The 13,340-nt window shown below is 42.4% G+C and overlaps 1 protein-coding gene across 1 annotated transcript in view; it reads right to left on the bottom strand.

The window, feature by feature from the left end:
- Positions 1–13,339, bottom strand: part of GPR158 (G protein-coupled receptor 158) — a gene marked incomplete at its 5' end in the record, with an annotated part of 207,124 nt that extends 193,785 nt beyond the window's left edge. Inside the window, one exon of the mRNA XM_009887157.1 lies at positions 12,666–13,339. Within this exon, the coding sequence (XP_009885459.1) occupies positions 12,666–13,339 (674 nt within the window). The remainder of the gene's footprint in view (positions 1–12,665) is intronic.
- Position 13,340: the final 1 nt, after the last annotated feature.

Below are 13,340 nucleotides of genomic sequence, written 5' to 3'. Positions count from 1 at the left end.
AGCATTAACATCATTCCGATGACTCTAAAGAACTCAGTTTATACAGTAAGAAAAACAGTGATGATTCATCCTTATTAGGACTGCAACAAATTCACCTGGGAGACTCTCAAACACCTTAGGGAAGTAGGTCTTTATCTCCTTTACATGGAAAGCTTTTCCCTGGTGTCCATTTTGTTTTTAACTGGTAGGAGAGGAAACCCCCCTTTCCCTCGGCAAACACTTCCACAAAGACAGCAGTACAGTTTGCAAATTAAGGGTAAACTAATCACTGCTATGAGAAGAGAAAAACCTTAAGAGTTTGCCTTGTGATATTACAAGTAGGCCCTGTAGAAGCAATGTCAGCACAAAGGGATATAAAGTTTTTCAAAAGAAAACTTACCTAGAGGCTACTTGTGGGGAAAAACAACACATACAAGCCAGAGCAATTAGGGACAGTAAACACACTGAGCAAGCATTTGAGTACGGCCTTGTACCAGACATGCTGCAATTTGAAGAATTAGGGGCAGGTTCTAGTGTGCCAAGAGGCAGAAAGCAGGACAGCATCCGAACACTCAGAGCCACGAACTAGAAAGAAAGGAAATGTACTTCTGGATTTTTCACACCAGAATTGATTAAATAATTTGTATCCTTTCAAAACTCTTTGATACAATTATTTAGTTCAAAATAGATGTGAAAATCATAGATTCATACAGCAGCTGTCACTGGAAGAACCCTCTTGCGATCATCCAGGCCAACCACCCGCTCAAAGCAGGCTCAGTTTAGTTGGGTTTTTAATACCTCCAATAATGGAGACTTCACCATCTCTGGGAAACCTGATCTAGTGTCTGACCACTCTCACAGTGTCATAAAAAGTTTTCTGATGTTTAAATGGAATTTCTTGTATTTTAATTTCTGCCTCTTGTACTTTCTGTCCTTTCACCGACTACCACTGGGAAGAGTCTTGCTCCGTCTCCTTTCACTTTTCCATCAGGTATTTACATACATGCGTAAGATCCCCCTGAAGCGTTTTCTTTTCCAGGCTGAACAGTCCCAGCTGGCTCAGCCCTTCTTGTCTGTCAGGTGCTCCAATCTTTAATTATCTTTGTGACCCTTCACTAAGCTCACTCCAGTACATCCATGTCTCTTGTACTGAGGAGCCCAGAAGTGGACACAGCACTCCTGATGGGGCCCCACCAGGCTGGGTAAAGATGAAGGATTACCTCCCTCAACCAGTTGGTAATGGTCTTCCTCTCACAGCCCAGGAGGCTGTTAGTCATCTTTGCCACAAGTGCACATTGGTGGTTCATGTCAAATTGGTGCCTACCAGGACCTCCCAGGCCTTTTCTGCAAAGCTGCTTTCCAGTCATTAAGCCCCCAGCCTGTACTGGTGCGTGGGGTTATTCCTCCACAGGGGCAGCACTTGGCATCACCCTTTGCTGAACTTCACAAGGTTCTTTGCTCATGTTTCCAGCCTGTTTTAGTCTCCCTGAACAGCAACACAACCAGCTGGTCTCTCAGCCACCCCTCCCAATTTTTATCATCTACGAACTTGCTAAGAGCACACCCTATTCTATTGTCCAGACCACCAAATGAAAGTGTTAAAAAAGAATTGGCTCCAGTATCAACCCCTGGGGTATATCAATAGTGACCACCTCCTGTGCAGGACTCCAGTCAGCTATACACAGAAGGCTATTGGGTTGGTTAAACACTATTCCCCCTTCATAAACCCATGCTGACTACTCCCAATCACATTCTTCTCCTTCACATGTTTCAGAAGTGGTTACCAGGAAAATTTGCTCCAACACCTTCCCAGAATGGGGTGAGGCTGATCAGCTTGTAGTTCTTGAAAGACATCAGGTACCTTGGCCTTTTCCGTGTCCTCTGTCACAAAGTCCACTGCCCCATTCAGCAGCCGGCCCACATTCTCCCTAATCCCAGTTTTGTTACCAGTGTACTTACTTCTTGTTGCCCCTTATGACTCTCACCAGATTCAGCCCCATATGGGCTTTGGTTTCCCTAACCCCACCTATGCATAGTCATAGACACATAGAATCATTTAGGTTGGATAAGGCCCTTAATATTATTGAGTCCAACTGTAAACCTAACGCTGCCAAAGCCACCAGTAAACCACGTCCCTAAGCACTACATCTATGTCTTTTAAATACCTCCAGGGCCAGTCACTCAACCACTTCCCTGGGCAGCCTGTCCAATGCTTGATAACCCTTTTGGTGAAGAAGTTTTCCCTAATACCTAATCCGAACCTCCCATTGCTCAACTTGAGGCCATTTCCTCTTGTCTCATCACTTGTTACCTGGGAAAAGAGACTGACACCCACCTGGCTACAGCCTCCTCTCAGGTTGTAGACAGCGATAAGGTCTCCCCTCAGCCTCCTTTTCTCCAGGCTAAACAACCCCAGTTCCCTCAGCTGCTCCTCATAAGACTTGTGTTCTACACCCCTCACCAGCTTCATCACTCTTCTCTGGACACGCTCCATCCAGCACCTCAATGTCTTTCTTGTAGTAAGGGGCCCAAAACTGAACACAGAATTCCAGGTGCTGCCTCATCAATGCTGAGTACAGAGGGATGATGACTGCCCTAGTCCTGCTGGCCACACTGTTTCTGATACAAGATGCTCATATTCACGGTCACACTCAGACAGTATCTCCATATTCTTCCCAGGTCACCTGACCCTGCTTGCACCTCTTATGCACTTTCATTTTATGCTTGAGTTTTGTCAGGAGCTCCCTATTAAGCCATGCAGGCCTGAAAATTATCTCATTTCAAAATATTGTCACAATACTTCTTCCAGAAGCACTACAAAATTCTTCCATTTGAAACTGAATGCGTTTTCCTTTTACTTTTCTTGCGTTAATACTTTTATTACAAGAACATTTGCCTTTCACAAAACCCCGTCTTCGTGACCCCAGTACAAACATTTCTGCCTCCACTCTTCTCCTGTCTGCAGCTCTTCTGTAGCACAACCTGAACTTCTGATATGATTCAGTTTTTCTGCTTTTTCCTTTTCTCAGAGCTTTATGAATTTCTGGGGTGAAAATCTACATGAAGGAATAACAGAACAGTCCAGAAGCAGGCATATGAAAACCATCTCTCTTGACAGTTACAATCTACCATAGGCTTTCCATTTTTTTCCCCCCCATGGTACATACTATTCTTTTTTCACTAGACCTCTGCAATACATGTTCATGCTTCATGGTAACATCACAGTTCTGCTGAGGTAGTAACAAGGTCTAACTACTTGAGGATATAACGCTTTCAAAAGAAAAACCTCTTTAAGCATACGTGGCATGTACAGAAAGCATCATGATGGTACTTTTACTGCATTCATTTGGGATGCTTTGCCATTTTAAAACCCTATCTCAGACTTGTACCCCACCGTTATTACACACAGAGTACACCAATATGTATATGATATATTTCTCAAATTCATCTGTGATTAATACAGTATCTGGCACAGCCTGTTTAGCCACCCACATGTTTAGTTATTTTTGATTCAGCATTTGAAAAACTGAACATATAGAAGAACACATCCTCCTAGAATGTATATGGACCAACTACCTGTAAGTGTTATATTTATTGAACTAACTGGGAATAATTGCAGCCCTAGCTTGATAGAAGCGATCAAGAAATATATCAACAGTATAAGAGTAGACTCGGCTTGTCAGCGTAACACATTCATCCACACTGACAATGCTGCCTGGCTGAACCCAAGCCACAGTGATAAGTTAATAACAATATTACTGGTAATTGTAGACCATCTGGCAAGTAAGTATATTTTGTTAATCTCATAACAATAAATATGTGTTTTCTGTCACAATTTTATAGTCCTTACACAAAAAAAGATACTTAAGGATTGCACATTCATGTTTAACGTGTAGTTAAAGAATTAGTTGAATTGTACATAATAGATAATCCTAGAAGAATGACATCATCAAGGATTTTCTGTTGGGTCAGGTTTGATTTAAGAAGCTTTCTTGTCTGTCTTAATTTCCAGTACCACTGTTTGTTGGCATGCTATTTGCCTCGAAATCTGTGCCAGAAATTGATTTGAGCTTATTTTCCCAACCTACTAGCTATCTTGATAGTTTCAGTAGTTATAATATTTCATTGTAACAACATGCTGTAAAACCTATATCTACAGAAGAATTTTTTTGCCTGTACTGTTACACCATAAAAAAGCAGAAGGAGCATGTTCTTTTTCTCCCAGCCAGCTTAAGCCAGGACTGCACAGAATAATAGCCTGCCAACATTTAAATGGTGATAAACAATATCTTTGTCCTCTAGATCTTCAGAAGCTTTTTGGCAGAGGTCATCACAGCTCAGCTGAACAGGCATTCAAAGTTTGTCTTCTAAGTTTGTACACTTATTTTGTACCTGTAAGCATTGCAAGCAGCCATAATTAACGTATAAGGCATGGTTATCACATGCTGAAGCAGCCATCATCCCCCAAATCTAAATGCCTGCCTAGATTCTTGCTGCCATATTCACTCACCCCTACATGCTGTCCTTCATAAGTCCTCCTTACCACAAAACAAGGAGGTAAGAAAAACAATTCTCTACAGCCGTCCCAAATCTGCAAATGCCCACACCTCTAGATAAATGCATACTGTAATTGGTATAGTCGATTTTTTTAGGGTAGATACCTTTTCTGACCATTCTCTTTTTGGAGGCTGACACTTTCAAGAATCTTAATTTTCAAACACTGCACACTGCCTGACACCTGAGGCTCCTTCAATGTACCAGCAGCATCCAAAAAAAATCCTGGTGTCAAATTCACAAGTGATTTTATGCCATACGTCTTATTGGGAATCAGCAGCTTCTGCAGGTTCAAGTTGCTTTTGGAAGTTAAGATTTAGGATTCTGCATCACTTACACATTTTTAAAACTACTACCTCTGCATATCCAGCCAGATTCCCAAAAGGCTACTGGGACATTACATACATTATTTAGTTACTGCTAATTTCTTAGTAATAGGACTGACACAGACTTACCTAATGCCTCAGCCATAGCATGATTACTACTTTTCAGCACAAATTTTCACAGGAGAACCAGCTTTCACTAAAAATAAACTTCCTTGAAGAGTAAGGTGTAGCAGTGTGGGCACATGAATTAGGATTCACCTGCAAAGAAAATCCCTCTAGGCCATTTGGAACAGTACTAGAAGGGCAGAATACTTAATGCTGAAGCCTTCATTGTCTGAAGAATTATTTCAGATTTAAATCTGCCTTCAAATTTACAGCATGCAGTACTGCCTCTCTGGGGATTTCCTTGCAGTTTAGTCAGAGAGCTTCCTAAGACACTTCAAGCAGCAGTGATATTTTTTTTGCTTGAGGATGTTCAAGTTGCTGCTAGCATCTTAACTCTGTCACAAAGCATCACCTTGTATAGATAGGAATGCAATGTGTCAGTGATGGTGGGGTACCACTCACATTAGATTCTCCCTATGAAAAAAGGTCTTGGAGCCAAATTCAAGCTATTTAGTAAGAAACCAGCATTTTTTAACCTTTTTTTTTTTAATGCTCCCATTACCATTCACGGGGTCAAAGAGATGGGTGGAAAGAGAGGGCATCAAGGAACAGTATAGAAAGCAATAAGAAACAAGAAGGATATAAGGAACAAAAAAAGCTTTTGAATTAGAAGGATCCTACATGGGAGAGATGGCGTCAGCCTAACTATGCCCAATCTTCTGACACTGAATATTTATTTCATTAGTAATAAGGGAATTTTAAAACTGAAAAGTAAGTGGAAGCCAACATTAAAATAAAAAGATAAATGGAGAGCCATAAACCTGGGCAAGGAACATACAAAACTACAAAAACGTAAGACAAAACCAAAAGACATCTTTAGAAGCAGCATGTTAAAAGCATAGGTTCCACTAATTAAAAGCTTTTCAAATACCAGAAAAAGGAAGCCTGCAGTAGAATCTGTAAGGCCAACAGACCACCAAGACATAAAATGCTCAGAGCAGAGCCAGCCTTTGCAGAAAATCAATTATTTTCACCCCTGCACACTGTATGGCCAGGAAGGCTCCAACGTTTGAGCCACTCTTGAGAGAATCAATGTGACAAAAGTCAGCTTTCACATGCAGGGAGGTTAACAAGCTGGCCACCACAACTACCCCTTCCTTGCAAAACACATTGACAAATAGGCAATCAGTGACAAAGTTTGTAGGCAATAAAAATACTTAGTTTAACCCACAACTAAATTTGACTGACACAGAAGATGAATGAACATTTTCCAAAGTTATTTTTTAATCACAAGAATCTGGGATCTCCCAGTGAATTTAGATTCATGGAGCAAATTTAAAAAAAAAGAAAAGAATTCTTTTTTCTCCAAACAGTTCATAACTATGTTATGGAATCCAATGCCAAACTACATTACAGAAGACAAAAATGGGTTAAAAAGTGAATTAGAATCACGGAGGTCAGTTTAATCCATACTTAGTATCAACACTCATTCAGATAGAGTCTGAAAAACAACTATTCTTTTATTGTTTATTATTTGTAAATGGGGTATACTCAAGATAGGAGAACTCGGCACTTCCACTGCTCTTACGTTTTTCCTAAGTACCTCTGAGAAGCTGCTTTTGGAGAGAGGGCGAGGTGAGCCTTTCCTCTGACCTAAGACAGCAATGCATTTGTTCCTACCTTTAGGAACATTCTCTATCTCAGCCCAGGTTCGTAAATAGACAGAACAGGAGGCGACAGTCCTGGAGCTCAATCTCAGTAATGACTGACACGTGTCCATTCCCTTTCAAAAGAGCTTTGATAACCTGCTGTGCTGAAAGCCTTTTCCAAGGGGGGTGGGAGTAGAGAACAGAGGAGTGGAAAGAGCAGTTTGACCCAAAAAGCTAGTTCCTTTTATTGCAACTTACCATGTGCTACATAACTGTGGACACAAATGCAGCATATGTTTCAATCCTCTCCTGGCCATACTTCACTTCTTTCTTCAAAGACCCACTTCTGTTTCTCCAATAGTGAAGAAAGCTGAATCATGTTTCTAAAAAAGAAATCCCTATTTATTGTTTCTTTTGTTTCATCACGATCCAGTTTTCTATCCTTATCCATGACCTTGTACAAAAAAGGCAGAGACATAATTGATTGCCTAGAGAATACTTAAAACATACCGGGGATTTCTATAAGCAGACAATAAATCATAAGATGACGTTTCTTTGTTCTCACCTCTTTTCAGGAATATAAATTTAAGACTTTCAGAAGTTCTAGGAAATAAATTATTCCTTTTCATTTTTAAAACCTGTTCTAAATCCACCCACACCTTCAATCACGTTATATGGGCCAGGGCGTGTTATAGAAAAAATGTCAGCCTCACAATTTTGAAGTATTTCCAGGATTATACAACTAATTATCATGTCACGAAAAATTACAAAGCCTCCTTAAATAGTTGAAATGAATTTTCTTTCTTAGTTCAGTACTGAGACTAAAGAGAGATTAGCGGGGAAACTAAAAAAGGGGGGTAAGGGAAGAAATTAAACCGTATTTAAAAGAAAAAAGTTACTAATTTTTACAAATTTTTTATGTCTACATTTATGGTTATTTTACCAAACAATTTACTAGTTGTGAAATATTTAGCAGAAGATGAAATCACTCATATTCCCCGAGAAATTACTTCTACCTCCATGGTTTAATTTGCTTTCAAAAATGTCTCCTTAACTAAGAGCCCCATTATGGCCTAACACTGGAGTGGTCCACGTCACTGTAAATAGTACACAGGAAATCACTACATTAGGGAAGAAACAGCTAGATTTAACTGTACAATAAAGATTAATCTTTGCACCAAGGAATACCTTTCCAATAATTGAGAGAAATAGCAAATGTCAGGAAGACAAATAAAACATTAAGAGGTAACACTTGATTCAGCCAAACTTCAGACTGAAGTTATCCGCAAATGCTCCAGAACATATCATCATTCAGAAAAAAACCACAAACAAACAAAAAAAACCCAACAAACAAAAACACCTTACTCAGTTTGCTGATTGTGTATCTTTCTGCCAAAATAGCCATTATTCCATTGCATTCTTCAAGTAGTCCTTAAAAAAGTTTGCAAATACTGCCCTGGATTTGGTGAAAAAACCACCTGGCTTTGCTAGTACATGGTGGGAGGGAAAAAATGTCCCTGTAACCTAAAGATATTCTGACCTCCTAGATGAAAAATAGTGTGAGAGCAATGACCAGTTCCCAAAATGTTGACATATTACAACACATCATTAAGGAAAATGAGAACAGCACGCAAGAGAACATTTTGAACTGCAAAAGCAGCGATTCATTCATCAGAGTTTGGGGATAATTGATGTCATTGCACAAGGCTGAAACACTGCATATGAATCTGACTACCCACGTTCAAGAAACACTGGAACAAGACTTGAGAAGAGGGACCATAGCAACAGAGAGCTTGTAACAGGAAACTAAAGAAAGCTGGTTTGTGCAGTCTAGTAAACAAAGGTGGAGAAGGGACTGCTGCCTATAAATAGGTCAGGGCGGTAAACATCAGCAAAGAGTGCTATTTCAGATAGAAAGCATTTCTGGAACGGGAATAAACGGATGAGAACTCACTGTGAATAAATTTAGATCAGAAATCAGAAGAAGCTATCAAACTGTTAGGCCTGGCATGCCAGTGGACTGGAGAGTCAAGAGGGAAACCCACATACTTCAAGATGGACATTGGTCAGCTGATGACATTAAGTAGGCTTGTGACAGCAGGAGATTGACTTAGTGACCAGGGAGGATATTTATTTTTTTTTTTTTAAGACTTGTATGTTCCTAATAGCTGACTACTTGCACATCTTTCTTCCAGACCAAGGATTGATCCTCCCCGCTGGTCTCCTAGACTGCTGAAGCAATGAAAACCTCCTATTTCCTCTCCAGGGACCAAGGAAGTACTTTTAGAGAAGGAAACGTACTCACAACACACAGCTTCTCACACTCTTCCACTTCCACAGCAGAGCTGCAAAGAGACCAGCTGGATCACCATGTGCCATGGAATATGGTTCATTCTCATCAGGTAATAGGAAGCAGCAGAGAAGGGGCACAGAAGATCAGTGACAAACACTATCGTGCTCTACCCTCTGCAGCACTAGAATTGTAGAACTATTAGTTATGTTAGATGGTGTATTCCAGCTGCACACTGCATCAGCTTACACTTTTTAAGAAAGGAGAAGGGAACAGTTAATACCACCAAGTGATTATTCCCAGTATGTGTGGATCCTCATTTCTGAATGAGAGCCTACGCTGTATTTTGTAAGCAGGTGGGAATGTTCTCTCCCTGCACTTCGGGCAGACCAAAGGCCAGTCAATGCAGACACCAAAACACCAGCAAGCACTGCTACAAGCCTGCGGATAGCTGGTGCCACTAGCTTAGCACGGAGCTGGGTTAATGTGGTCCCAGTGGGCCTGGACAGCTTCTGGTACATTTATCAGCACAATCAAGCGGTCTTTAGTTTCCCCACTTCATCCCAGTATTGGCCTGCAGTGCTAGCCTTGGCAAGATGACTTGAACAACCATATTCTCTCACCTTCCTTGGCCTTCACTACGGACAGTCTGGCTGTCATCTCTTGGGAAGGAAGGGGGAGAAGAGGGTGGGAGGTGAAATTGAAAACAGACAGTAAGCTATTTGGGAGAGCTCCCCACCTGTAACACTTCCTCTGGCAGAAGGCACTATAACCCTTCACAACACGAAGAACAAAGCTTTTTCCTTTCTTCTGCACTTTCAGAATGTCACTGACAACAGCATTGCAGTAGTAACATGTATTGAACATAACCAGTAGTGATTATTAGTATTGCCTTCATTAAACTCTTTCCATTGCGACACCGCATGACATACCCATCTGTTACTGCAACAGAAGAGATAATGAAGAGCAGGAGCAACAGCTTTTCCTTCTGTAATCTGAAAGGACTCTCTTCCATGGACATAATATGTTCCTGAATGTCTCTTACCCTAATGTACCGTGCCATAAACCTGATGTCAGCAGAGAAGTACATAAACTGTTAGAAGAATGTTAAAGGGGCAGGCACTAAATTACCATCGATGACCTCATGCCAGACTTAAATGGAAGGAGCATGTAAACCCTTCCATTAACATGTTCCTAACAGATGGTTCAGAGATACTTTGTTGGGAGAACCAGTAGAGCTTTCCCAAAAGATGGAAGTTAATACATACTGCCTTTTACCATATGGGCCTTAAACACGAATTTAAAGTTAAACCACCGTGTCACTCAGACAGATGGTGAGGGGAAATACAGCTTATTTCAAGAGGCACCTTATGGTAATCAATACTAGTGTTCTAATAACTACATTAGATTTCAGATTTTTATATTACATGCTTATACTTTAAACCATTTCCTCTCTTAAGAGCTCACACTGAGGCTGTGTGCCTATCAAATATAGAAAATACTGGGCAAATATTAAAACATCCCACAAGTCTTGAGAAGTATTTTGTTTGTAGTATTTTCTATGTAGCTGCAGAGTTACTTTTTCAATATCCCAAATAAACTTTTATTAGAAGCCCATCTTTCATGTAACATACCTCAAACTAGAAACACAAGAACTATCACTTAGCCTTGCCAGAATATGTGTGTCTGTATATTTATCTATGCACATCTTCCACCTGCTTCCTTACATAGTTACCAAATGCTTACTGACCCATTTTCTTAGAAATGCTTACAAACTCATCTCTGGTTTTGATACAACAAAGCTTTGTTAGTTTTGTCCTAACTGTTCAGTAAAACACCAACACAACTCTTTGAACTTGCAAAGCATACCCCATCGAGGTTCTCCAAGTTTAGATGTACTTAATGGATGTCCTTTGAAGTATTAGTTACAACAGGTTATTCCACTTCTTCAACTGAAGTGACTCCCATATGGTAAACAGAGGCTGGGAAGATGAGGAAGGCAGTGCTTTGTACTGCACCCAGGAGGACCTCTACTGGTTGCCTTCCTTGGTTGGCCAGGGTTACTCCAAACTAGATCTGGTGTGTTCTGCACACGAGAGTTACCACAGCAGAAACCTACACCATGGAGAAGTTTCCTGGCATCACAGGATATTGGCACAGAGCTGAGATTGAAGCTTTACACTCTTTTTGCTTAAAAGACATGGGTTTTTTCTTCACTGAAGTCAAGATTGAAGCTTCTTTGAGTTAAGCTTTATATCAAGATCTAAATTGTTAGATAGCTGGTTAGCGGCTGCCACCCCACACCCAGCCTGGTGGTTCTTCAGGTTATGTGAACCTCTATCCCCAACAAGAGAGTATCAGCCTACACTAGCTTTCATCTTCATCCTGAAGTTCATGAAGTGTGAAACGCTGCATTTCAATGATCTATGATAAGTTTCCTGAACTTTTCTGGACCCCTGATAGGGTCCAGAAGAGCTCTGCAGCAGAACTATTCTTTGGGTTTGGTCTTGAGAGGAATTCAGCAACAAACAGCCTGCAGATGAGCTCATTTTACCTTAACCCTACCAGCCCCGTAAGTGTGAAAATTTCAGGGCAAAAGAAACAAAGAAATAAGGAATCTTCAATAAAGAAATAAGCAGCCACTCTCAACTAAACAGATTATTTTTTTCCAAGGATGCTTAACTGCATTTATACCCGTTTCATCCCACTGGAGTTCAGACTAAGGCAAGAAAACCAGTGTTCACAAACACCATTGCCTCACCACCTAGGTGCGGCAAAATCTCTTCGGTGTCTGTTGTGTTCTTTACCTACTACTGCTTCGCAGCACAAAGCAAATTTTGTGCTCCTCTCTCACTGCCTGACAAATGCCAGCTGCTTCTGGGCAGTGGGCATTCCCCAAGGGATAGATTTACCCCTGAGCCCCACCACAGAAGTGCCAGTGGGAAAATCTGGCATCTCATACCCCACGTTACTCACATCCTTTGGACAAATCCCCCTTTGCTGTCAAAATATAGACACAAGAATGGGCATTTTTATACCCTCCTCTTTGCTAGTCACAGCCCAGTAGCAACATCCCAGGGGTAACAGCAATAAAAAAAAATAAGCAATTATTTACATACTCCAGCTATCACCTACACACCTATGTAACTGGCGGGCGTCCTAAGGAAAGCTCTCCTGCTGCCAGTTCAGGTTGTAGCCACATGCACTATGACACAACTGCAGTCACAAATACTTATTTACCTAAAAATGTACTGGCTGCTGACCAGGCTCGAGCACCCCACAGTGGATGTGCTCTGGAGACCAGAAATCAGTTTACCAGCATAAGAGTGCTGTCTCCCAGCTAGTTAAAAATCACAGCTGGGGTCAAGCTAGGTTTAATTATGCACTGTAGAAATAACACCTCAGTAAACATCTTCCTCTCTACAACTGGAAACTGCTGCTCTCCTCTCCCCACCAGAAGCACACCAGGAATGTAACCCCCACACACACCTGTTCCAACAGGCACACAGAAAGCAAACCCTGTCTTACAAACGGAGATGAAAGCGATGCTTTTACTGAGCAGCAGCTCCCTAAGGCACACGAAGGTATAGCTCAACAGGAAGGCCTGAGGTTGCTCTGCGGTGGGACCTCACAGCCCAGCTGCCAAGGGTGGACCAGGTCACTCCAGGGACACAGCACACCCTTCCCCAGGACGGGAGCAGAACCAAATCCCCATGCCACCCCCTTCTCGATAGAGAGCGAGCAGAGGAACACTCCTCCTACCTGAACTCGGGGAGGAGGTTTGGCCGCAGCCCATAGAAAGCCGCCGAGAGAGTCACTAGCCAGCCGGGTTTGTAATTCCCATTCTCGCACTCCAGGTAAGGCGAGGACCACCTGATGTGGTTCTTATCAGCAGTGAAGCTCTCCCGCCTCTTCCAGCTGTTCTCCAAAGTTTTGGGGCCCGTGTTTAAGACCTTCCTGTGCAGATGTGGCCTCCACTTGCGCTTCAAGCTGTGGAACCACTCTGTTTCCACAGAGGCGTTGGCCAGGCGGTGAGCCGAGGAGGACAAGTCCTGCAGGAGGACCTGGCTCTCGTGTCTGCTGGCCTGGAGGAAAACCTGGGGGGTGGAGGAGAAGGGCTCCGTGCTGAAAGTGATAGCTGCCCTGGAGATGTTGGGGTCTCCCTCCAGGAGGCTCCTGATCAAGGCGCGGTACCACTCCAGGTCCTCCTGCAAGTTCTGCTCCCGCGACTTATTGCTCTGGAGGATCATGTTGAGGAAGTTGGTGGCGTGGGTGAGGGTGTCCAGGGCCCCGTGCAGGGAGGGGTGCGAGGTGAAGCGCGACTTGCCGGCCAGGCTGGCCAGCTCGTACCGCCCGGAGCAGTTGGCGCGCCGCAGCTCCCGGGAGTCGCCCGTGTAGAGGAACGAGGCCACGTCCTGGGGCACCTCCTCGGCGAGC

The sequence above is a fragment of the Charadrius vociferus genome, unplaced genomic scaffold (assembly GCF_000708025.1).
Source record: "Charadrius vociferus isolate BGI_N301 unplaced genomic scaffold, ASM70802v2 scaffold126, whole genome shotgun sequence".
NCBI classification, from domain to species: Eukaryota; Metazoa; Chordata; class Aves; order Charadriiformes; family Charadriidae; genus Charadrius; species Charadrius vociferus.
The sequence above is the reverse complement of the archived record's forward strand: the minus strand, read 5'-3'. Positions and strand labels throughout refer to the sequence as shown.